We start from the raw sequence: 26,606 nt of genomic DNA, 5'->3' as shown, positions 1-26,606 counted from the left end.
GTAAAGTTTTCTTGACAAAGACAACTGTTAACTTCGATCTGATGTTTTATGTGTTAACCTAATTTAACAAAATGTTTTTGTTAGTATGTATTTTAAAGTAGACTTGAAAATGGTATTACGTACCTAAACTAGTCATCAATAAAATATTATTCTCTAAAAGCTGCTTATGGTGCTAACATTAATTTCGTCATACATGCTTTACTCGTACTCTAGACTTACTTTCTTTTCAGAACCTACAATTGCACTGAGAATATCGGCGGTGCATCAGTTACGCTGTATGTCAGTTGTGAATCCAACCAGAAGGTGTATTTTCCTTTTTGTAATTGGCTTTCATAGTCGCACCCGCCTAGATACCCGTGCGTGTTAAAGAGCCGTTTCCAGGACGGGCAGATATGCTGATCACAAATCGAATCCGCCTGGCGGATTAACGACGTGGGTCACTGAGCTGGACAGCCCGGATGTGGTTTTCATGCGGTTTACCACATCTCAGTAGCTGAGTAAGGAGCTGGTGCCCAAGTACCGCCTGTGTTACACTAACGCAAACATTTAGAAATCTTTCGCTCACTTTCACCTGAAGAACACTACACGCAGTCATTTGGGGTACACGTATTCCGTCCCTGGAGAGGAGAGAGGGGACGGATTAACGGGGTGGCTACAGGATGGGCCAGACTTTAAGCATGCCAAATCCGTTAATAAACATGCCGACCCTGCGCCGACGCGGGGCAAAAACAGAAAAAAAGGAGGTTTGAGCATCGGATTGTCACGTAATGGCTCATCATTACCCGGTACTCGTAATATAGGTCTTAACTCATCTTCCAATAAACAATGAATTTTTTTGCGTAAGCTCGTTTAGAGGAATACAGCGAAGAGAAAGAAAACCACAGAAAAAGTGGAAATTCGAACCCTCGTGCATCCAAATGCGAGGGCTGCACCACCTCAGTTGATGCAAGCGTTATTGACCAGCAGACAGTGTTGGCAGTACTTCCATCCCGGGACACAGAGGGCAGTTTTCTCACCCTGGCTTCGAGCCACGAAGCGGTTACTTTTTCAGACATGGCTCCGCTTTTTTTTCCAAAAAGGTTTTATTTTCCCTGGCGCTGACAGTGTCCGTATAAAACACAACTAACGACCGACATCAGAGTGGGACAGGAATGAGAGAAGAAGAAAGATGCAGCCAAAGAGTCGGCGGCAGGAAGGGAATAAAAAAGAATTGGAGGGTTCTTGGGAGGGAGCAGCCAGGGGGATACAAACAGCGCACCTATTCCGGAAGAAAAAGTGCGGCGCTCGTGAAGGATGTGGGGCCGAGGAAGGAGGAAATGCGAGCGCGTTTTTGCCGGCTTTAAAAAGAACGGCGTGCCGGAGGAGTGCCGTCGCGTGCGCCAACTCGAAATAAACCGGACGCTACGGCGAGCCGGCGGAAAGAAGCGCGCTCGGGGCGAGTGCGAACGTGCAGTGCTGCGTTGGCCGTAACGGCGGAGGAAGAGGCTCAAATAATTTCAAAAACCACTAAAACTACACTTGTGATTGAAGAAATTGAACGCAAAGAAGGATTAGCCTAAATGAGTCCGAATTTAGAACAAGTGTACAAGCAACAAGTAATAATGATTCAAAGTTCTCGGTTAGCTTGACGGATAAAATCCCAAGATTTCGGTGACGACCTGTATCATCGTTGTTAGGGACTAAGACTGACTGTCGTGTACCTAGTGAAGCTTCCACTTTTATGTCCAGACGACGGCGCCTGGTTGGCTTGAGTATTCATAATGACATGTAAGGTAGCGACCACTGCGTCCATTTATTACGTGTCTGTTCGCCGTCCAGCGTCGCTTGCAGTGCCACCCCTCGTATCAGGCGACAAACTATGACGTCTCCCTATGTTATCGTTGTTTATGAACTGCACCCTTCCGTGGATTACTACTGTATGTGCATAGCCAGTACCTCTAATGAAGCTCTTGTCAGATAGTCTGATTTCCCCTGCTTCCCTAATCGTGAAGACCGTCAGGGGAAACACAGAAATCCAAGGAAGAGCAGCGCGTTTCTTTACGGGTTCATTTGATAAGCCGCTAAAGCGTCACGGAGATGGTCAGCCAACTCCATTGGTAGGCGCCACGACTCAGCATCACAGCATGCTCTGCTCTTAAAGCTTTAAATGTAGAAAAAGATAAGTTCATGGAGGTGGGTAGGAAAAACAAACCTATAATGTTCGAGTGCATTACCAGCAGTCACGTCGATTACATACCTATCTACGCGTAGCGTTCAAAGCAATATGAAATGGAACGAGCATGTAAGGACCGTAGTAGGGAAGGCGAATGGTTGACTTCACTTTACTGGGAGAATTTTAATAAAAGTGTGGTTCATCTTTAAAGGAGGCCGCATATAGGAAACTACTGCGACTCACTGTTGAGCACTGTTCGAGTGTCCGGGTTCCGTATCAGGTCGGCTTACAGGAATGCTCGACGAATTCAGAGGCGGACTGCTAGATTTGTTACCGGTAGGTTCGAACAACACGCAAGTGTTACAGAGATGCTTCGGGAACACCAATGAGAATCACTGCAGGTAACGCGTTGTTCTTTTCGAGGAGCACTATTGAGAAAAATGAGAAAACCGGTATTTTAGGCTGACTGCAGAACGATTCTACTGCCGCCAACGTACATTCAGTGTAAGGACCACTGGCTCGCTATATTTGCGGGTAGAACAGTAAAGGAAATAACTAGTTGGTACAGGGTACCTTCCGCCACGCAATATGTATGTACATGTAGGTCTAGAAAGTTCCGAGAGCGTACGTGCCTAGAAGAGTGGTTCAGATGGCTCTGAGCACTATGGGACTTAGCATCTATGGTCATCAGTCCACGAGAACTTAGAACTACTTAAACCTAACTAACCTAAGGACAGCACACAACACCCAGTCATACAATACAATGTGTCGACCTACCTATATCTCGAAAATAGACAACGATGATAAAATGGAATTCTAGCCAACACGGAAGCGTACCAGCAATCGTATTTCCCACGAACGATACACGACTGGAACAGGAAAAAGGGGCAGACACACTGTTACAGAAAATACCCTCCGCCACACGCCGAATGGTGGATTGAGGACTATACAGGGTGTTCCGGAAATATTCGTTCAAATTAATATAAGAAGTAGGGAACATCAAAACAAGTATATTTCAATAGCGAAAATATGTTAGGAAACATTTTGTCAGTGGTAATGGCGTAAGCTGATGTGTCGGTATCGCAGACTGGGGTATGTAGACATCCAAAATTGCTAAATTGCTCTGTGTAAGAATGCCTGGCTCTGGCGTCTGCATAACACACAGATTCATTCGCAACAATCAACGCCTTGTGACAACAACGGTGGCTTCCTTGTAAACACATCAGTACAGTCACATCAGCGCTTTATGACAACAGCAATGAACATTGAGCGGTTTACATATGCTGAAAGGCTGATATGCATCATATAGGGGTCTGTGAAAGAAAATAGACAAGCTGCAGGGAGAGCGTATCGACAGCGCTTTCCCAACCGAAGGGCACCACAGCACGAAACAGTCGGATGTCTGCATCGAATGCTACGTGAGACAGGCACTTTCCGAGCAAGTATACATGATAACGTTCACCTAACAGTCTGAACTCTTGAAATGGAAAACGAGGTTTGCGACATGGTGATGACACTCCATCTACAAGTTTAATAATATTTGGCGAATTGTTTTCGGCCACTGCTGTTTTCCTTCAATCATGTTGCAGTGTAACCTTTTTTGAAAAACCTGCTTAAATCATCAGTAAGGGATAACCTATGTGTCTATCTGATGGATGACCAGCCCGCATAATGTACATAAAAATTTTTTCGTCATGGAGCAGTGCCGCGTTTAATTAAAGCTTTCCCTGCTGTAGTCTGATGATTTTGTCGAAACTAATGTAGACGCTTCGCACTACTTTGGTATACAATATGATAACTTTCCTTCTTTTTTTGTGTGCTACTGCTCTTTTCTTATGGCCGACGAAGCACGTGACCTGAGATCGAAGAGTTTGAGGTGGGCTTATGCGCCAACTGGTGACTTATGCTGCCTGCTGTTATGAAACATTTAAAACTGGATGTTATGAAGTGCTGCAAAACAGTGAAATGAACGTATCTATAGCATTTTTCTAATGCTGGCGCTTTGCGACCTACGACTATCAACTACATTCCCTGCAAGAAATGTGAAGCCTGCCCTCGTGTTCCCATGTAGTCTAACATCGAGCCCCTGTCATATTCGAATGCCCCACGTAACTGTCTACTAGATGATTCGACCAGCCGGCCAAATGGACCCACAACGAGTCCATTTTCAAACTGTGTGAAGTGCTGATAACGCTGCCTCACACAGGTATGCAGCATCTCCGTGTCCTTCACAGGAATCACTCCACCTCTGACGTGGTTGGAAGTCAATGTAAATTCCTACACGTTCATAGCATCGACGAGCATGTGAATAATTAGAGTTGAAACGTAAACAGAGCGCATCAGATGTTGAGTTATTACTGTGAAGGACATGGAGATGCCGCGTACCTGTATGAGATAGCGCTATCAGCACATCACACACGCTGAATGGGGAACTCATCGTGGGTCTCCATTCGGCCGGCTGGTCGAATCGTGCAATATCCAGATTTGTGGGATATTCGGACGTAACGGTGGGCCGATGTTAGACTGCATGGGAACCTGAGGGCAGACGTACTCGTCGCCAAGGTTCTGGTTGATCACGTGGGATCACTGCAAGAGAGAATCGCCATATTGTGCATCAAGCACATCTTAACCTCTTCACATCTGCAGCTGCGGTCCGCGAACAACTCCCTTCAACATTCTGTCGTCCCACACCATTGCCGTGAGACTAACAGCACCCAGAGTAGGGAAATACTGTCCCGTATGTAGGCTGGCGTTAGTACCGCACCACAAGCGGTTCCATTTGGAGTGGATTGCTAATGAATGGCATCACACTGTGCTCAGCGACGACTTACGGTTCTATACTACCCCTGGCGATCATCGTCGGCGGCTATGGCAGCAACCTCGGGAGAGGTCTCATGGTTTGGAGAGACACACTCCCACGCACCGACGGTAATCTCAATAGAAATCCCTACATCAGGGAGATTTTTGGGCTGGAGTACCGCTTCTTCGTCAGGTCACGTCACACACTGTATACGCTGATCACCCGAAAAGTTACTGCCACTGCCCACCGCGACGATGGATGCCACCTAGTGGCGTTGAGGGCGCGTAATGCGGTAACAAAAGCATGGAAGCGAAGCAGAAACGGATGAGGGGTTACCCTAGCGAAGATATGGGCTGCAAATGGGGAATCCGTTGAGATAAGCGACTTTGAGAAAGGGTGAGAAAGATCATTTTTATGAAGAGCCTCTGAGCGAGTGTCTCGAAAACGGCGAAGCTGGTCGAATGTTCACGTGCTGCTGTCGTGAGCATCTACGGAAAGAGGAACCACCACTAGGCGTTAAATGGTTGGGCGTCCAAAATTCTTCACAGAATGTGGGGGTTGCAGGATTGTGTGCTCTGGAAAGTAGGATGGATGGTGACCTCTGGCAGTTCTGGCGAATGAGCACAATGCTGGTGCACGCACAAGTGTTTCGGAGCACACCGTTCAGGGCACATTGTTGAACATGGAGCTCCGCAGCAGGCCACCACTATGTGCTCACATGTTGACACGACATCGTCAGTTACGATTGCAGTGGGCCCGCGGCCATCGTGATTCGACCGTAGATCAATGGAAGCGTGTCGGCTCTTCGGATGGATGACATTTTTGATACTTTAGGTCGATGGTCGTCTCGACAAACGCAGTCATCTGGGTGAACGGTGGCTCGAAACGTGCAGCACGCCACGAACGCAGGCTGCTGGGAGGAGTGTTGTGATATGGGAGGCATTCTCCTGCGCTTGTATGGGACCTATGATGGTAACCTAAGACATGCTTACAACTGCGAACCACCTGCATCCCATCATGCTTGATGTCTTCCTCGACGGTGATGTCATCTTTCAGCAGTATGATTGTCCCTGCGTCGCATCCAGGACCGTGCTATAGTGGTTTGAGGAGCATTCTAGTGAACTCACGTTGTCATCTCGGTGACCAGATTCGCCTGGTGTAAGTCCTATGAAGTCCACCTCGGTCGCTATCGGACACCATCACTGCGTGCGAAAATCAGCGGCCCGTTGTTTACGCGAGTTATGTGACCTGTGCCTAGACATCTAGTCTCACATACTACTACAAACCTACCAACAAACTGTCGGATCCCTGATATGCAGAATCAGTGATGTATTTCCTTCCAAATACAGGCAAACAAACTGTTAAGCATGTGGTCGTAATGTTTTGGCTCATCGGTGTACCAGGGCGATGCCCTAGCTTCGAATATTGAATAATGTCACTGTTTCCCTTGTTCGTCTTACATGCCACCCACCACATATCTCTGAGGTAGGTTGGTCGGCAATTAGCTCGGCTCAAACCTCCAGCAGTCACTGTTGATGCTTTGTAGACTCAGATGGAATTCGAATTTCCCTGGATACGTCTGTCGACCGCCTATGATATCATGACAGGACATTTGTAGTTAATAGAGTTTTCTCATCGTAATCAATTTTCAGAGTAAAATATCGTATACAGTTCTGTAGTCGTAATCATTTACGTATTGCCTTCTGCCTAATCTACAGCTTAACAGTCATTTCAGTCACAAGTATCTTTCTCAGTGCCAGTCCAGAGAAGACCAGCTAAAACGTCAATATGCAGAAAAATTAAGTTGCGTATCTTGTGCCCCAATAATACACCACTGCAGGAGTCACGATCCGTTTTCAAAGCTGCATCTCTCCCCTAGCTCTCGTTCTTCCCAAACATGTGTATTATACACTCTGAGTCTGATATCATCAGCACACAAATTTGTAAGCTATCGGTATTTTTGTGATTTCTTTCTTATTTGTGAAATCGAGTATGGGAGAAATCCGATAACAAAATTTTATAAACAGAACGTGAGTTATTACAAGATTTCAGGAGACAGCGTTTCATATCAGTGTTTGAAAGTAACGTGCGCACATGCCTGTGTGTTTGAGGATTTACTGGCGTTCAATGGTGATGTTATTAGCGCACCAGCTGTTGCTGTTACTCTTTATAGACATACACGTACAATATGAGTTTCTTTACTATATGCAACGCCTCATTTAGGACATTATATTTTTATACATATAAAGCGTCTATATCTCAACGATATTGTTAGTTTTAATGTGTCCTACTTCTATCACGATATCATGAAATTTTCGCTACTTTTTTTTCCCAAGAAGAGGCCTTATGGGGGATTTTTCGGTTTGTATATGTCTCAAGATAAGTGCCTCAACACTACATTATATCCGCATTTATGCAATTCTAATAAGTATGTGGCATGAATCACTCAAAACATTCGCCATTAAATAATATAATTGCTAGCTGCAGCTGGCTGGAAATTGAACACAAGTCTCGAAGTCACACATCGCAACAAAATTTTTTTATATTCCGCAGAGTGTAATCACATTTCTCAACCCAACCTCGCACTTTGATACAAATTCTCTTCAGCAGATAATTAGTGCGCCCCGTCATTAATGATGTCGACAGAAACCTGAGAGCAAGCAACATAGAGGGATCATGCGAAGCTCGATTCAGGGAAGGTCCGGTGAGAATGCGGACAGCTCGTCGCAGGGGGCCATTTACGTCATGTGCAAAGACCTTGACTCTTAAAGAGGAGGTAAACAGCGTGCCCCATACTGGTTCTGCCTGCCTCGAGGAGCACTCTCGGGAATCCCGCCTGCCCTCGCGCTCTAAACTATAATGGAGGTGCTTTTCCGTTGCCTTTCGTAGTCGTCTCTCGTGCCAAATCTACAAATCTTCATACAGTGCGGGTACCTTCGTGAAACACGAGGTGTGCGAAGCACTGCGTTTACATTCTTGTAGATGAACACATATAAAAAGGAAAGGTTAAATCCAAAGCGACTCATAACGTACACGTCTCCAGAAACACATAAAGAGGTCATCAAACACAAGAACGTATTAGTTACTAAGGACATTATCCGAAACTTTCATTACATTTTGTTCTTTTTCATAACATGTAGCGTTATTTTAATACGCACAATAACGTGGAAATACTGCATAAATTGTACTCTGCAATATTCATTATACTGCAACACCATGAATAATTTTGTACACCCTACGTTGTAAAATGATTCCTAGATATCTTCACCGTCACATCTCACTTTCTGTAAAAAATGAAAATATATAGTCTGTTCCCAAATACCCACAACACACAAGCTTATAGCGGAGAAAAACAAGTTTTTCAAACAGGAACGTATTGTTTCTCTGCCACATGAGCAGAAACGTGAAGCGCTGAATTCCACTCTTCCAAGACTGCTGAATAAAGGAGAGACAGCAACTCGTTGTTGGTCATGTAATTACTACATCCCTCGAATAAAAAAAAACTACATAGGTAAAAACGTAACTATTGTGCCAATTATCTTAGCCTATTTTGGAAAATTATCATATCTTTTCAGTCCGTCTAATATAATCACAATCTTGAAACCAGGCAAAGATGCTTCTCGCTACTGTCCTGTATCGCTGCTCAGGGTGATCTATAAACTCCTAGAAAGGCTTATTCTAAATAGCATACAAGACGTCATTTAACAAATCATCCCTCTAGGACAAGATGGCTTTATGAAACACTGGAACTGCTGAAAACAGATCTTCACATTAACTGTCCCAGTTGAAATTGCTCCGCAGGGTCTAGGGAGGAAAACAGCTTTGGTAGAATTGCCCAGGAAGATCACTTCTCATAACTCTCCCTTGCACGACACCCTTCAAGGTCAAACAACACAAACCACCCCTGGTTGATTCATAAATTATCGGTTCTTTCGCCGTGACGTTCAAGTGGGGGCAACGCTAGAATTAACATAAATCCAACAATGCTCACTTGTTTCAGAATACAATAAAGAAGGTTGTGGTTTCCAATATGCCCAGCCAAGCTTGTTGGAAGCTCAATCGCTTTTCGACAGGTCACAGGAAGTGTGGTATATATATATAGGGTGTAAGAGGTATACGTGCAGATATTTCTATTTGTGACTGAGGACTGTGTACTGCACAACTTTACATCAATATTTACGTCATTTGCAAACTAAAAATTGTAGTCATTACGAGTCGTATGTTTTTGGGTTGATTAGTATCTGCAAGTACATGCGACAAGCCATTAACGCATATTTTCCCCTGGGCGGGAGGTCAGGCGTCGGAGTGTGATCACGTAGACACGAAACGGTTAGTCTACATTGACAAGCACAGTCCACTTAGTAGTGCAGTACGACCATTCAGAAAACATCAGTTCGTACAGTTTGCGAGGAGTTTGTGGGAAGACTGTTTGATACGTCGCGCCGTTTTCGAGTTAATTAGCACTCAAGTTAGCCAATCAGGTGGCTGCGCGCGCGAATTCAGGCGAGCCGCTTTTTACAATTAGTGTGAGTTCTTCTCATAGCATAGATGATAGTGCACGGGACTGGTCAGCCCTTCGCTCTGGTTCGATCGTTAGTACTGTCTTACGTCCAATTTTCGTATCGTTCTCTTGTCCGGCTTTAGGAAAACTAACGAAAAACACGTTTGACGACTATCTCTGATGCGCCACTTGACTTTGCGCAAGCAACGGTCTGATTGGCTAGCTTAAATGTAGTTAACTCGGAAAGGCGTAACGTATTGAACTTTTTTGTTAGCTATTTCTCAGGACAACATACCCTTATACACCCTTACAGGTTTTTCAGACTGTTTCTGATCACCCTGTATGTACTGGTAACGTAGTACAGAGCCAAGCACTGCTGCAGTAGGACACAGACTATAAGAGTGAAAACAAACACGGAGTGTACGACATGATACTCCGTCATAAACATTCCACGTATGTAATATGGGTTATAAAAATTCTTTGTATGTTCATCACTGCCAACACGTACATAACGCAGCTTTCCATTAAAAATAAAAATTAATTTTTAATATAATATGTTTCAAAATATTAGTGTGCTGTATGCGCAGTGACAAACATGTGCCACGTTAGGCAGGCATACAATGAGTATATGATGTAGTTAATAGATAGGTACTACACATGAAAAGGAAAACAGTATTTTACCACTTATGCAAGGCAGTAGTCAATATTCTCATCACATCGTTGGTAACCAATAACACATGCTCTTTACAATTCGAAATGTTAAACACAAAGTAATCAATGCAGTAATAAATGTTCTATATTTTCAGAGAAAAGAATAACACCTATTAGGCCGATGTTACCTATCTTACTATTACCGCAAGACATCAGCTAAACTTCTGAACATATCGCTAGCAGCTGAAAATAATGCACTTGCGTGCCACTTACAATTCTACATGTAAGAGACAAAGTAACCCACTTATTGACAATTGTGTAACAATCGAAATGAGCAATGAACCAAAAAAAAGTGACTGGTTAATTATTGTTTCATTCGTGTATCCACATTAAGAAACGAATGGTTTCATTCAGATTGCTGCTGAATTGGGATTAGGCAGATACTGTGTTTCTACATCGTGTCACGATTATCTACATAAATACTGACATGAACTTGGAATTTGACGTCAGGTCTTTCGACGTTTACTGGAAATATTCGAGGATCACTCTCGTCGCGGGGCGCTATTTGTCAAGCCTTCTTCTTTAGTTCTACATCTGCTTCTTTCATTCTTTTGTAAGTGATGAGACATTTACCACCAAATTCGTTCAATACTTATAAACCAAATTCTTTCAATACTTATAAACCATCTACGGGAAGTTATAGTGACCGAAATTTTAACGTTACATACAGTAAATAAAATCCCACCTCTGCCACCATGTCTTTTATGAATTATGCAACCAGTTTCGCAGGATCAGCCCTTCCTCTTCAGGCACTTTAACGTGAACAGTTACAGCCACCTGACAAAGAATAATTTAACGGCCTCCAAATTTACTTGGCTCATCGCACCAGCAAGTCTAGCATCAAGAACCCATACATCGAGCGTCTAGTGCACGGAGTCATTATTGTCTTTGGGAAAGCCACGTTAAAGTGCCTGAAGACCGAGGATCAATCCCCGGAAACTAATTTCACAATTAACAAAATATACTATGGCAGAGGTGAAATTTTATTTACTTCATTTACTAAATGATGGACACGTCGTAACATGTGTGCACTTATGTGTAGGGCAACAAGAAACAGCTACCCTGCAGCATGACTGTTGCAGGCAAATCTAGCCTACTTAGTCGAATTTTGCAGAGGGACTCACAGTTCCCATCACAATGGTCTGATCTCTCTCATTGTTATTTTGTGATGTTTGATGTACACGAAAAGTTAAAAGATCTACACTTGTTCCAGATTAACACATCAACGAGACTGTCACAGTCAGTCACATGCACTACTTTGGCTGTAGTTGTTGTGTAGCTTGTTACTGTAATATTTTGTTGCTGAAAACCTTCCTACTCATAAATAAAAAGCACGAGTTTACTTTTGTTCTACAATATTACTTTTATTGTGCTAATCAGTTTTCGGCCTGCAAGGTCATTCAGACTTTTACTGAGTATTGTCACCAAAGAAGTTACATTGTCTGCAAACAACATTGGAAGAGAAGTAACATGTCTAGACTGAAGCAGAAACATACCGTAAGTAACATCTTTGACAGTGTGACGGTAAAAAAATTGAACAGTGAATAAATAAAAATGGAGTAGACAGGAAAGTCTACATTAGACATTAATAAACAAAAGTAATAAAATAATATAAAATTAGAACTTGACAAGGGTACATCAGGAGGTATAAAACATGGAGAGTGGTAGACATACCAATTGAAAGAAGAAACAATTGTCAATGTAACTACACAATACGTAAGGACCTTAAGCAATATCAATAAGATAAACAGAAATAAATAACTGCAGGAAAATGGAGGAGTTTGAGGGAACATACAGTAAATGCAATCTTTGGGAGTGTGGTGGTACTGCGTTTTAACATTAACATTATATTCAAAACTGTGGCTATGTAACAGTTTGCATTAAATAAATGAACCAAGTAAAATATAAACAGTATTTGATGAGACAATGACAAGAGTTGTTAAACTTGGACAGTAATACAGTATCAGTTAAAAGAAAGCATTAACAATTGAACTACAGTCTATATGGAAAACACAGACAACTTCAATAAAACAAAAGAACTTAATGAATACAGTAAATTGGGAATATGTAGGAACACACAGTGCGGGAAGTGATGAACAACAGAGATGGTTATATGAAGTTTAGGAGAGGAGAAGTGTGGAGCTGTGTCTGCTCATTTAGGATTAGATCTGAACTGTGAGCAAGATGTTTTTTAATTTCCAGGCCTTTGTTTGCTAAGCGAAGTACATGGGAAACTGGCTGGTAGTTGTGACCCTCACTCAGTACATGCTCAGCAAATGTTGAGACAGAATTCTACAACCTCCAGCTGCGTTCATGTTCAGCCAGCCTAGTTGCTATGTCTCTGAAGCAAGAGACATACAATGTTGTTTTACAAAGAACCGACGGAAGATTCTGTTAACCTTCCTATTGATTAATTTAAACTACCGCTCTCACATCTAGTCGATTTAACACACGTTTTCAAACGCTTTTATTTGCAAGGTCTTGTGTGTACCCATGCGAGGAGGAGAGACAGAGTGAGAGTGAGAGAGAAGCAGACATAAGAGCCGATCACATAAAACGGTCAAATACATCTTCTTCTCTCCTTCACGGATTGTGTCTTTGACATGTCCCGTCAAATTCGTAATAAAATTATTTACGTTCTTATTTATTGTGATTTTTGGAAGGATGAACTGTCACATTTCTTCCCGTTGATTACACACGATATTCCAAAGAAATGAGCAAGGGATGTAGATTCCAGCACGCGAAAACTGTGTTTAATAACATACTGTCTTACTGACAGTTTTCCATATTCGTGAGCACAGCTCACACTCAAACATGAAACGGAACGAAATGATGCAAATTTACCATAAAGAATACTCCATGTATATTCGTTCGAAACATTTATTTACACCAAAATTAATATGTCTGTTTTGTTTTCTAGATATTGACCGATGTGCCTTCGTTAACTATGAGCTATATGAGCTATGCCACTTTCGGGATGTCGTAAGTTTCTTTATTCGCTCTACACCATTTTATCTCTAATGTTACAAACATTCGTCATTTATTGTCTCGATCCGTGGAAATATTAACGTATTTCTTCAAACCCCAAAGAAATACTGAGCATCTGACTTATTACTTTCCCTATGAATCGACATGACATCACCCCGTCCAATCACGTTCCTAAAACATTACTATCTACTGGAGTAAGTTCGAAAGTTCGATAGTAACTGACTAAAACAGTAATTGTACCGATGTAGTTAAAACTGCAAGGTAAACCTTTTAATATCCACTACACTTACCTACTGAACATCTTCCACCAAAAAAATTAAAAGAGATTGTCAAACGTCATCCACATATTCTGACTTTCCACGCAGCTGCAAAATTCGATAACCTAATATCGAAAGAGAAAATGAATGTCCCTCTTTCTACTATTCATCTTGACAATAGCATCTAGACAATAGCATCTATGGTGTCAGCTCTTAACAGTCCCAAGATTTTAGGCCTATGTTCTGTTACGGTTTTTCGCTGACAGAATGGCTAACACTCAAAGATATTCACGATAAATGTTACCTTTGGTCTAAGTTACTATCGTAGATTCCTTAAGAATCACGTGTAGCTTAGTCTGTCTCCTCAAATCTCAATATTGCCTATATAAATCTTCTACTGAAATCGAGTTTGATGAAGATTTTCGTTCGGAATGGTGGCGACCAAAACCTTATATTAGTCACTTTACTTAATCACTCACATTCGTTAGATGCAGACGAAGATATCTTCCTTCTATTCTTACGAGTTCTCTGAAAGCTATTACACCTGTGTTGAACTCGTGGAAAAATTTTAACGTGCTATGGTCGTACTATATAGTCGTTATATGTTTTTTGGGCCGCCTGTTCATTCACATCTACAATACGTCTGTAATCTAAGTACCCATATCGAAGGAGAGACTTTTGTATATTTGTTTCTTCTAATATTGCTACATGCTCCTGGCATTCCATATACAGCTGGAGCGAGTAAAAATGTACGATATGTAATCCTAATTGAAGAAATACATTAAAACAAACATAGGCGCAATTTCGTAGTCTTTTACTGGATCGTTTAACAAGCAAATAATAGGAACATAAACTGAAAACAAAAGTTTGTTCCGAAATTTAAGGACATAGAATCACCAGATCTTACCTCAAATTATGCAACTGGATACGGAGACCCAGTACTTTCCTACATCTTCCCCGATGATTTGATTGCTGTCTTATTATCTGTACTGTCTTTTCTCTCTTCCATGATGGTTGTATTACAAGGAACGAATTCACTGGAATCATGATCTTCAACAGTTAACCTCCGGTGGAAGAGATGCTAAGAACTCCTGAGATTGTGTAGTCCGCTTGTTTGAAGGACCTTATCTATTTCACTTTACTCACAGCACTAGCATACAATGCTTTCTTACACCCTTGTATTATACCATTTGTTTAAAACAAATGACTCTGATCACAAAGGAAAATTATTTAAGAACTCAAATATTCCACGATGCCTTTGCAGAAATCCTACTATTTCAAACATAATTAATGATTATTGTGTAACAATCAGGAAAAATCCAGAACGAAACTTTTTTTTTTAATTTTGTGTTCGTCACAAAGTGTTTTTCTCACAGCTATTTCTCTGCACCTAGGAGAAAGATAAATTTTTCGTACAGCAAAATTCCTTCGTTCCCCTTCTATGACATATACTTTACGTATTTATAAACTCCACTTTAAGATTACTTTTTCCAAAGGAGATTTGCCTTGCAAAGAAAGACAAAACTTCGTGATCACAGATGAAACTTTTTGTGTCTGTCCACAGCACTGTAAACAGCGTCTCAGTAATGATTTTAGGAGCTGAAGTCACCGTTTAGTTTTGATATTTGTATTGTCTACTCTTCATATCTACAAAGCGATCTCCATCAAGATTATTACCTAACTGATAAATTCTTAGATTTTTGCAACTGATTCCCACTTTAGCGTGATTCTTTATTGCTTTACACGAATTTCGCGTGTGTTTTATCTTTCTCTGAGGAATGAGCTGCATGTAATAACATTAACTTAAGAGTCCACCTCATTGACTGTGCTCCTGGTTTAGGCTACTTAAAAAATAACATAAGAAAAACGGATTATAATTTACTATCGTATATTAGCTGTGGAATAATAGTTTGAAATCCTGTAACTTACTCTGGATTAAAGCAAGACTTATTTTCCGCTTTGGCGTCGCCCTGTTGAGCCCATTCCAATCCACGCGCTCAATTCACGTGTAGTCTTTGAGTAGTCCTCGCGTTACAAGAGATTCTCTCGTTGACTTTGGCTTTGAATGTGTTCAGTTTTGAACTTGCCTAAAGCAACATTTATCGACAAGTTTGATGGAGTAGTCTTTTGCAGCAGTTCCATAAACACGTTTTATAAATCAAAGTCCTTTTTCTTGCCGCAGTTTAATATTTAATTATTAGACACGTTCCGCTTCTTTATATTAAAGCCATAGTAAGTGAATTTTTTTCTGGAACGATACAGTTTTGCAGTCATGCAAACATACTTAGTTTGGAAGCAGTTCATGCTATAATTTTTTCATAAATAAAATGTTAGTCACTCGTGTGTGTTTCCAAGTAACTACAAGAACATTTTATACTATTTATGGAATATTCCGTTGATTGTTAGAGGAACGTAGACATGTTAATAACTGTAATACAACGTATTAACATTCCACAATAACATTATTAGTTCGTTATGAACGTATAGTCATTTTTTGATTATATCGATACAAAACACCTAAAGAGACTCTGAACAAATAAATCTTTCATTACAGTATATTCCAATATTAAATCTAAGTGAGTGTATAAAGTAGATATGTTCTACAAGTGAGTAATGCCACAGGCCGCTATGTCATATGGACAAACTGGTGAAGGTGATGAAAAGGCCGAATAAAGGGAGGGGAAGAAAGACGTCTATTGAATGTGGCTGTGGAACAATTATAACAAGCTTATTAGCTAATAGTGAGAGGAGTAATCACTGTCTGCTGCTTTAATAACGGTGAGTAGTGGAACTGTGTTTGGTCATTAAGGACCAAATCTGGATTATTTGATTGGTGTTTTATTAATGGCCAAAATTTCAAGTAATGTTTGTTTTCTTCCTTTAGCTACTTTACAGAGAACATCACCTTTCGCATCGCATGAATGCCATTTATTCAGAGCGTGTTCAGAAAACGTGGAATCTTTCTTTCTCAGTCTCCAATTCCTTTCATGTTCAATCAGTCTAATGGTTAAAGCCCTACCTGATTGACCTACATATAATTTGTCACACAGATGGCAGGAAATTCTATAAATTCAACTCTGTCCTAAAGAAAAAAATGTTATCTTTGATACTGAACAGGTTGGCAACAGCATTCCTATTGTAAAAAGCTGGGCATATTTCCTGGACTTTAGTTTCCTGGCAAGAACCTGTGAGGGCGTACGCGTATACAGCATCGGGGCCCATTTGCTATCAGCGTGGTTTTGTACTGTCTGAGGTAGATAAAGGAAGGCTGTTATCATCCGCTGTCTCTTCTTTTTCCTGAGTATATTGTCAATCAGTGTAGGACTATAACCATTATTGCTATTTCTTTAATTATTCTGAACTCATTTTCAAAATCTGGTTTGGTTTGGGGTACAGATACTAGGAGGTGCAACATGGAGTGTAAGGCTGCATGTTTATGTGATATGGGATGCTGGGAACCAGCCGGTATTACTGTGTATCTTGAGGTTGCTTTCCTTTGTATCTTAAATAAATGCTGTTGGTTACTGATGTCGATGGTAATGTCTAAATTGAAGAAGTTTGGCCTTTCTGCGAGGATAGGGAGCTCCTTTCTTCATGAACGTCAATCAGGGATGTGCTAAATATACAACCATTTGATGTGAGGTGTTAGAATTATTTTCTACTAATTTCTATAACTTTCGCTCTATCTCATTGTCAACTACACTGTGTACAAGCGAACTCGAACGTATTGAGTGGTAAAGCGGTCACGGAAATATCGTGCTCTTTGTTCATAATCAACATTGTTTTTCTAGACCTCGAATATTTTGTAACAGCGTCTGTATATACGTAAATTCTTTAAGCAATCGCTACGGTGCTTTAATTATTCCGCTGTTGTTGCTCTCGTGTTCTTACGTGCTAATTAATACTGGTAACGAATGAGGGAAACGGTGTGTCTTGAATCCCATGTCCCTCAGATAACGTACAGGTATTATTCTTCTTTTCTCTTACCTCTGCGTCCTATGTAACTGCAGTTGAAAAGGTAAGACCGTCACGTGAAAGGCAATGGGCCACATTCGCGGAAACAGCAGCATTTTTGTGTATGCGAAAATACAATGGTTCTTATCTATAGTACCATTTATTACTGGCTAACATATTCGTAAGCAGTGGAGTAACAACTCAAAAAGTCATAGAAAAACCATTCTGTTGCATAAAGGAATTCCCATACGAACTAATGGCCCGAATTTCAATCTATTACCTAGGAAACGGATTAGTTTTAGAATCGTTGGCAGAAGGGAAAATTATAAATTGTTTAAACAAACTGCATTAACATACAGAACCTATACAGTTTCCTACTTCAGTGATATTGTTAGGTCTTGCAATAAATGAGCGTTTGTGAGGGTTGTTGTATGCGTAGTAAATAAATACACAACAGTCGTCACTACATAGTCAAGATCTAGATTCGGTCCACAAATGATATACCTGTGCTTGACCTGAAGCCGAGGGCTATTGTGTTTCGCAGCTGTTATTCATCTGATTAACTTAACACTCACAAAAGACTACTGCGCCTTTAGCGTCCTGTAAACATTAGATGCTGTTAGTTGGGCTGTTTCTAAAGAGATTAATTTATTTCATATGAGTAGAAATTTTGATAAATCACCTATCCTGCAATGGCTGCCTGCTCAATTTAACTGTAATTTCGCTTGCAAATCGATGAAACACTTTGGCTGTGTGTTATCGCTATCTAAGAATCGATCATAACTGACATTGCTAGTAGCGTGAAACAAAACAGCGATACCGATTACCAGGATCATAGCAGCCCATACTCCGTGTTCTAAAGGAAGACACGAATGCTTTGATGCAGATCGGTGAAGAGACTTCGTTCTACGCCATGTTCTTAGAGTTCATATAGTGAATTCAAAAACTGTCAATCTTTTCAGTGTATTTTAGAAATGTTTTGAATATACGTATTGAATAATTACTGTCAACCACATACATTACTGCTGAGCCACATACATTACTGCTGAGCCACATACATTACTGCTGAGCCTTAAAATGTCTTTTATCTTCGTAACAAAATAATCGTTACACAAGAAACTTTTGGGTTGTTTTTGTTAGTCTGTCTCTCTCACTTTGGCTCAGTTAGATAGTGAAGTGACGCTTCAAATGTTCTAAACGCACCTGACTGATAATTTCGTATTTAGCAGTGCAGCTCGGGACATTTAGACTTGATGTGGTATACATACTTATTAACCCACGATATTCTATCACTGACGTCCACCGCACGAATGTAGTTGATGCAAACTGCACAGTTATGACCAACACACAACATATTAAACACAATTTGTGTAGATTTTTTTTAAAGGTGCCATTTTCAGTTGTTTGTGAATTCGTTTGTATGAAGGGTGTAAGTCTGCGGTGCACATATGGCACAGAAAGGGAAATGCGTTAAGAGGAGTGAAAGCCAAAATGGAAAAACTCCCATTGCTAGTATAATACAGCCGAATGTCACATGCAATACATCACATTGATTGTTAAATTCGCGTTAATTCTGCTGTAGGACCAAACTGAGCGAAATGTTTATTTATGTTCATTCGAGGATTAGGGTGAAAAATTAAGTTTATAGCTCGCTCCACATTCGTTTTCATTTGTTTGCTTCCATCGGGGTCAGATGGACGAAGGAAAACTACTTTAGTCACTGTAATTAATAAGCAGTAAAGTGTTCAGAAACTTCAAGTGATAATAACGATAACAAACTGAAATTCTGAAAGCTAAATTACCATACTGCATGTAATATTGGGAGTGCGATGTAATACAAGTTGTACCAACCCCGTAGTTTCTGCAATTAACCGGCATTGTGTTTTGGGTATGGAGGAAGTATGGGAACATCGTAATGGTATGGGTGAAAGGCTACTCTGGGATACCGGGAAATGAACAAGTAGATGTCCTAGCAAGGCAAGCAGCTCTACATGGAGCTATTAAATTTGACAAATTTCCTCTCACAGATATGATACCCTTCCTCAGAAGGCGTGGTCGAGGACATCTAAAATCAAAGGCATACACTACACACTGATTCATCCTGTGTACCCTGGTATAACAAAACACAAATATCAAAATGCTTCACGACACTTGTAGCACGGCTGACATTTAATCAATGGAAATTCAACAAACACGTCTGTCTGGCGAACTTAAGCACCACTCTTCTATGCGTTTGCGTAGAGGAAGATCCAAACCATATATTGCTACATGTCCTTGGACCACGTAAAACATAAACGTACCTGCAAGTAATCTTCGGGCTCCTGGTCATCGTACCCCGACAGCCTCCAAACCTCCTAAGCGTCCAACGATATAACAACGTATAAAATACTGAACGAGTTCGTCAACAGTGCCAACGTCTCGATATAGCTGTCTCGATATGGCTGTAATGCCCAAATCTGGATCTTGTATACTCTTCTCAGTTCTATCTTGATGGTACAAGGACCTACGCAAATATTCGATTCTCTATCCGCAGCTTTTGAAACAGCTGTTACAGGGCACACAAAAGAACATTTTAGTGATAATTTAGATACATAGTCATTAATATAGATTTAATTGATTATATCCCAAACGTGTACCAACAACGATTTATCATTTCTTATTGTGTTACCAGTAGGATTTTTATAGAATATTGCCTCTGAGTACCCTGTCTTACATTTTTCTCTTGTTTACTCGTTTCACAACACTGTGGATTTTGAATCAGTTTTTTGTCGGAATCTGTCCAATCTGTAGTATAACATTTCCAGTGTTGAAATAGCATGTCTGGGCACATTCCGAAAGCCAACAAATTTAAAAAGAGTGCTATGTCAATGTTCCATATCATTGTAGAAGGCTAATCATTCATAGAGAGAAATAATGATTCCTTTAGGACATCTGAGTTCCACTGCTGTCACAACTATAGGAAAATATCGACTTGTCTTCGATCACTGTTCTTAAAGGGGGCTCATATTTATATTTACGGCGTGGATGCTTTAGACAAACCGTTCGCTACAATTCGAGTAGTGCTTAATTTCAACCTACACACTCTGAACATTCTCTTCAAGTAAACATTATAAGAAAATTATTAAGAGACCTGCCCTGTATTGCTGTGCATATTTCGTAATTCTCTGTCCTGTGTAGCGCGACATTTAGCGAATTCGCTGTATTTTCCGTTGCACGACCGGTTCATTGTGCACTAGAACCAAACCGGAGACATCGTAAGAAATTGACATCAATATTCGTATTTGACGATGTAGATATTCTTCCAGTGAACAATTTAAAACGATATCGCTTATTACTAACGAATAGTGTGTTCACAAATGTGTGGGATGTGTTGCAGCTCTTTAGAAATCTGTTTGCTGCATAGTTTAAATGGGATACAGGTAGATCACGAAGCATTTATTCGTGCAAGTGACGCCGTGTTCAGACTACATGACCCGCATCAAAAGCAGGTAGGCTGCTGCCTTACCCGCAGTGAAAACTTAGTTAGGTACTGTACTCCCTAAGATGGTGTTATTTTTAGTCAGTAGCATGGCCACGATGCGAACCCAAATGCCGGACCAAGTTCGAAGGCTGCACAAATCCTACAATCGATTAAGTGATTTTCTTTAATGAACGGACGCTCTAGTTGATATTTGTTTATTGTGTTTGGAAAAAAACAACAGAAATTAACTTTCAAAATTTCTACACCAAGCTAGTCAACTATGGTATTAAAAAAAATGTGAAAGGTGTGAATTCTCTAGCAAATGTCGGATACACGAAGGGCACTATTTTTTCCTTCCCACGCCTTCAGAGCAACCTGTAGTTACCCGATGGAGTGTTATGTGAATATCACACTAATAATGTGACTCACGTAAATCTGACTTAGACGAGGAATGTTATGTGAATAAAACACTAATAATGTGGCTCTCATGTACTGTTTATGTCTGACTTAGACCGACACATATACAGGGTGTCGCAAATGCAACGGCCACTACTCGAGGATGTGGCAGGAACGATCATTCCGAGCAAAAAAGTATGGTAAACATGGGCTTAAAATCCATACCTTACGAGATGTGACCACTTCTTCAACTTCAATGCTGCGAAATAAATCTCTCCAACTGCAGGCTCTTCGCTTTGCATATTTTCGGTGACGTAACTACGAACCAAAACAAGCAAAAATTGTCTGCTAACAGGGACTCTCTAAAGCTTGCTACTGGTTGACTGATTTTTTGCAACTTTTTCAGACTAAAGTGCATACCTTAAGAGCTATGAGCACTTGTTCAGTGGAAGAGATGAGTTTCACAGAAGCGAAGATGAACAAATTCTCACGGCTCTTAAGGCATACACGTTACATCCCATGTTTACGGGATACTTTTTTCTTGGTTTGGTCCATACTAACACCTTCCAGTATATGGAAAGCAAAGAGCTTGTAGTAGAACAGATTTGTTTCACAGTATCGAACATGAAGAAGTGCTCACGGCTCTTAAGGTACACAATTCAGAGGCCATGTTTACTAGAGTTTTTACTTCGAATGATCGTTCCTACTAAATCCCTGAATACTGACCATTCCCGTTGGACACCCTGTGTGTTGTGGTGGCTGAAGTGGATTTTTAATGTAACTGACCAGTACAACGCCTGTAGCAATTGCGTTAAATGCTCGTTTCTGCCATGACTTGATCGAAGATATGGAAGAGCAGAGCTACATTTCACAATAGATATTAATGCATTAATTTCAATCTCATTTCCTAAACACGCTTCATGGGAGCACTAACAGTCGTTAAACATGCTATAAAGTATTTCATAACGAGATTCAGAATGGTGACTCTGGCAGAAAATAGATTCTTTCCTCTTTTACTTCCATACCTCCCGCCCCCCCCCCCCCCCTCACTCCCCGGCATCTTTCATAAATTAATTTATTTTCTCAAAACATGATACAACACATAATGGATGGCCAGATTGTAACCGTACAGTACAGTGACAATATCGATACATCAGTATTTCTGGAACAAGAGATACCGCTGATGATGACTAGTTCGGTAAGTCTACATATCAATAGGTCGATCTCGGTGATCATTCCCATTATTCTATTTCTAGCACTTCTGGTGTGCGCAATAAGAACTCCAGCCAATACCAGTAATCTAGCATAAAAATGTTAAACTTATTTTCCAACATGTTAGGAAGTCCTGAACACGATGCACGAACCACAAAAGTAGTTAATTTGGAATTTAACACAATTCTCTATAAACTGTTTTCAGTGTCGTTCCTGTAATTTATGCCTACGAGTACTTTCTTACATATAAATAAACACGAGCTTTTGACAAGATTACAACTATTTACTGTGAACTGCGTTCTAGGATGTAACTGACGTTCTAGAGCAGGGATTCCCAAACTTTTCCTCTCACGAAGCACTTTGAGAATCCTGTTATTTTGATGGAACACCTTGTTTTATTTTCTAAGGTTACTAAATCAATAATTTTGAAAAATGTTAAACACTTATTTTATTTAGTGACTACTTCAAATTTAAATCATAATTAATAACACAAAAATTCTAATACAATGTTAAAAAGAAAGAAAAAAAACGCCATGTTATTAATAGTTGTTAGCAAAGGACTTATTCACTTCACACGGAAAACTGTCCCACAAACAGTTTGGGAAATCCTGATCTAGAGACTAGATACGTGTCTCCCTCTAAAAAGTGGGTAATCATTTATTTTCTTTTTTTTTCCAAACTAATGATATTGCATTAGACGCAAGGTCTAAATCGAGATAATACAATCATTTTTTTTAATATAATGGAAAGTGTAAGGAACACCATTTGTTTCTGCATGGGGTAAAAGGTATTTATGCATCAATATTGAATACATAAGTAATTAACATTCTTACATTCCTGCTAAATTGTATTTGCATCTAGTTGCAGATGTCAAGAACTCTAATCTTCGGAAGTTAAAATAGTTTGAACGAATCAAAAATTTAGCACCAATTTTATGTTGTAGTAATTAAGAACAATGTACTACAATGACTTTTGGGCACGGTGAACCCTGTCATCTACACATCCAGAAAATTGTGCCAGCAACAATAGGAACGTAGCTTGAAATCAGAACTACATACCATACATCGTTATACTAATAACGGCGTTTTTAGGTCCGATTACTTATAATTTGCCTGTTGTTAAAAATTTTCTGCAAAAGACGTCAATAATATTGTATTGTTGGCGGCCAACAACCAGAGGACAAACCGCAATAGAGCGTAGTCTTCATGATATTTGAACACGTAGACAGGGATAAGTACGTTGTTACGGGTGACATAAAACTTTTGGTGCGTAAGTCATAGTACGCGTTTGGGAACAGAATACAAGTAGAAAAGAATTCAGTATACATATAAACAAACATTTGCTTACAGTTGACGGAACAAGTCATATAATTTTATTCACCATGAGAGATCGAGAAAAAAATATGTTGTAATGGAAAAGAGTCAGAGGTGCTATTTGAACACGCTGTTAGTTGGATAAGACTGCTTTTGTAGACACGTAAACAAACGCTTCGCGCGGAATTCGCGCGTGACCCGGAAAATAATGGGACCGAGGCCAGAGGCGTGTGACGCTGTCACAGGGAGCACGCACGCACGAAATGCGTGCGCCGGGGAGGCGTGTCCTGGCGAGCAAACTAGCGCAGGATTTTTCCGGGCTTTCGGACAGCGGCGCCCGCAACAGACGCCGGCGGCCGCGCAGGAGCCATAACAGCGGCCGGACAGCGCGGAACATTGTCGCCGAGGTACTCACGCGTTCCGTTGTTGTTGCGGCCGAGGATCTTCTGCTGCTGCAGACCCGAGGGTCCCGGGCTCATGTACTCGCGCGGGTCCATGTGCACGCACACACACGCATCACACACTCACCGGCGGCCGGCGGAATGCCGTCTGATTCATGCTCGAGATATAAGTGCGCGGGGCGGGGAGGAAGGGTAAAAACTCGCCAGCCGCAGAGGCAGCGGTAGGGCGCAGAGAGGGGGCAAGTGCGCAGCGCGGGGGGAGGGAGCGGCGCCCACAAAAAGAGAACCGGGGGAAAAAACTTGAAAGCCTCACTGAGGTACTGCCGGAGGAAAAAAAAACGACGGCGCCGACGAGCTGGCGAGCGGCGAGCGGGCGGCCACCGTGGCGGCCGCCGCGGCTGCTGCCGCCTGCCGGCGGGCTCCGGCGACCGCTGTGCGCGAGTGCGGCCGGTGGCGGCGCTGCTGTTCCTGCGCTGTGCGCAAGCGCGAGCGCTCGGTTCTTCTCGGGACGTTTCGGCAGCAGCCGTGGAAAGCGCGAATTTCAGAAGTACTTTCGGGTGTACCCCAAAGACAATGTTAGAACGTTCTCGTGAGGGTTACCACACATCCACATTTATGCGGACATGTTCGCGTGTTCGCCGTCTAATGCAGCATCCGCACACGTTTTTACGATTTCTGCTGACGTCCATAGTTTTTAGTTTTGGCAATATACGAGGGGTGGAACTTTTACAGTGGCAACTATTTATTTACAGCTCGTACAGAATAGATACGTGTTTCAGACTTTTACTGACCTTCTGAGTAGCCACCAGCATTGGGTATAACTTGTTGCCAGCGATGTCGAAGTCGTAGGATACTCTTAGCAGGGCAGTTGTGTTGACCTTTCGAGCGGCGCTGTCTATTGCCCAATGAATTTGTAGCAATTCTGAAGAGAGATCCCGTGAAGTGTTTCGTTAGGCTTAGAAATCGAGTTTAACTTACGCAGGTTTAAGTCAGGGGAGTGCAGTATGTGGTATAGCACTTAGCAGCCCCACCAGTCAAACAAATCAGTAACAGCTTTCACTGTACGTGCTTGAGCATTGTCCTGCGAAATGATGATAAGGTCCTGCAAAAGTGTCATCACTTCGGTCTCTATGCTGTTCATTTTTGGAACATAACCTAGGACCAGCGTAGAAGCAGAAGTGATGACACTTTCTGCAGGACCTAACCATCATTTTGCAGGACAGTGCTCAAGCACGTACAGTGGAAGCTGTTACTGATTTGTTTGACTGAAGGGGCTGCTAAGTGCTATACCACCTACTGCACTCCCCTGACTCAAACCCTCGTAGGCTCAATTCGATTTCGAAACTGAAGGAAACACTTCACGGCATTCGCTTTAGAACTGCTACAAATTCGTCGGGCAATAGATCGCGCCGCTCGAACTGACAACACGTCTGGCACTGCTAAGGGTATCCTACGACTTCCACATCGCTGGCAACGGATTATACACAATGCTGGTGAATACTTTGAAGGTCAGTAAAGCTTTGAAACACGTATCTATTTTGTACGAGCTGTAAATAAATAAATGCCACTATTAAAGTTCCAACCCTCGTATATAGGCCCTACTTCGATTCTTGTTTTCATCTCGTGTCGTCTACACTTTATACACTTTTTACTTCGGTTATTGAATCATAACATCTGTTGTTTGTTTACAACCGATCTATTACAGTAGTAAAACCGAAGCTATCGATTTATATTGCTTACATTCGTTGCGTCCATGTTTTCGGCCTAGAGATAGCCATGATGTCTGTGTCCCCTGGCTGCGACGGTTCCCCTTACCTCCGATTTTCACTTAACAGATTATTTTTGTGCGTTACACGTATTTGAGGGAACTGGTGTATTCATCCAGCTGCAACTTCTTTAAATTAGGTATTATTCAAACAATAAATCGTCTTATTAGGTAAGCTGAAACAGCAGAATCATGATTTTCAGAACAGGCTATAGGCGACGGCACAGAACATTCTTTTATTTTATAAGTTAAGATTTTTTTAATACTGAACAACACCTCTTAATCATTCTTTGTTTCGCTTTTGTTTAAGATAATTTGATAATTTCTCATCATGCCGAAGAGGAAAGGCACATTGAAGAATAAACTCGAATAATACCCAAGCTTTCGTCTCAGGTGAGTACTATGGGAAACACGATGTGTGGTTTTCTGACGTGCGACCCATGTTTCAATATCAAATCATGACGCCATCCAGAAAATTGAGTCGAGTATAAATGGAAAGTAGTTTAGTGCAGTAATTAAAACTGCGCAGTTTTTCTTTGCATTGCCAGCCCATAGCGCTTCGGTTGAGAGGTTGTTCTATTTAATATAGGCACAGTCGGCGAAAGAGAAAATAGATTCACAGTAGAATTTGTAAAACGTATTGCAATGGTAAAATTTAATGTTACACATTTAAATTGCCAAAACTTTTTTAAGTAT

At 41.2% G+C, this 26,606-nt stretch overlaps 1 protein-coding gene across 2 annotated transcripts in view; it reads right to left on the bottom strand.

Annotated features, from left to right (window-relative positions):
* The window catches only part of LOC126353980 (NGFI-A-binding protein homolog), a 363,923-nt gene extending 339,335 nt beyond the window's left edge, over window positions 1–24,588 (bottom strand). The window contains exon 1 of one of the 2 annotated variants that reach the window (XM_050003286.1): window positions 24,160–24,588. In XM_050003286.1, the coding sequence (XP_049859243.1) occupies window positions 24,160–24,241 (82 nt within the window). In that variant the 5' untranslated portion in view covers window positions 24,242–24,588. The remainder of the gene's footprint in view (window positions 1–24,159) is intronic. The other variant, XM_050003292.1, reaches the window with a different exon arrangement.
* Window positions 24,589–26,606: the final 2,018 nt, after the last annotated feature.

This window comes from Schistocerca gregaria, chromosome 1 (assembly GCF_023897955.1).
Source record: "Schistocerca gregaria isolate iqSchGreg1 chromosome 1, iqSchGreg1.2, whole genome shotgun sequence".
Lineage (NCBI taxonomy): Eukaryota > Metazoa > Arthropoda > Insecta > Orthoptera > Acrididae > Schistocerca > Schistocerca gregaria.
The sequence above is the reverse complement of the archived record's forward strand: the minus strand, read 5'-3'. Positions and strand labels throughout refer to the sequence as shown.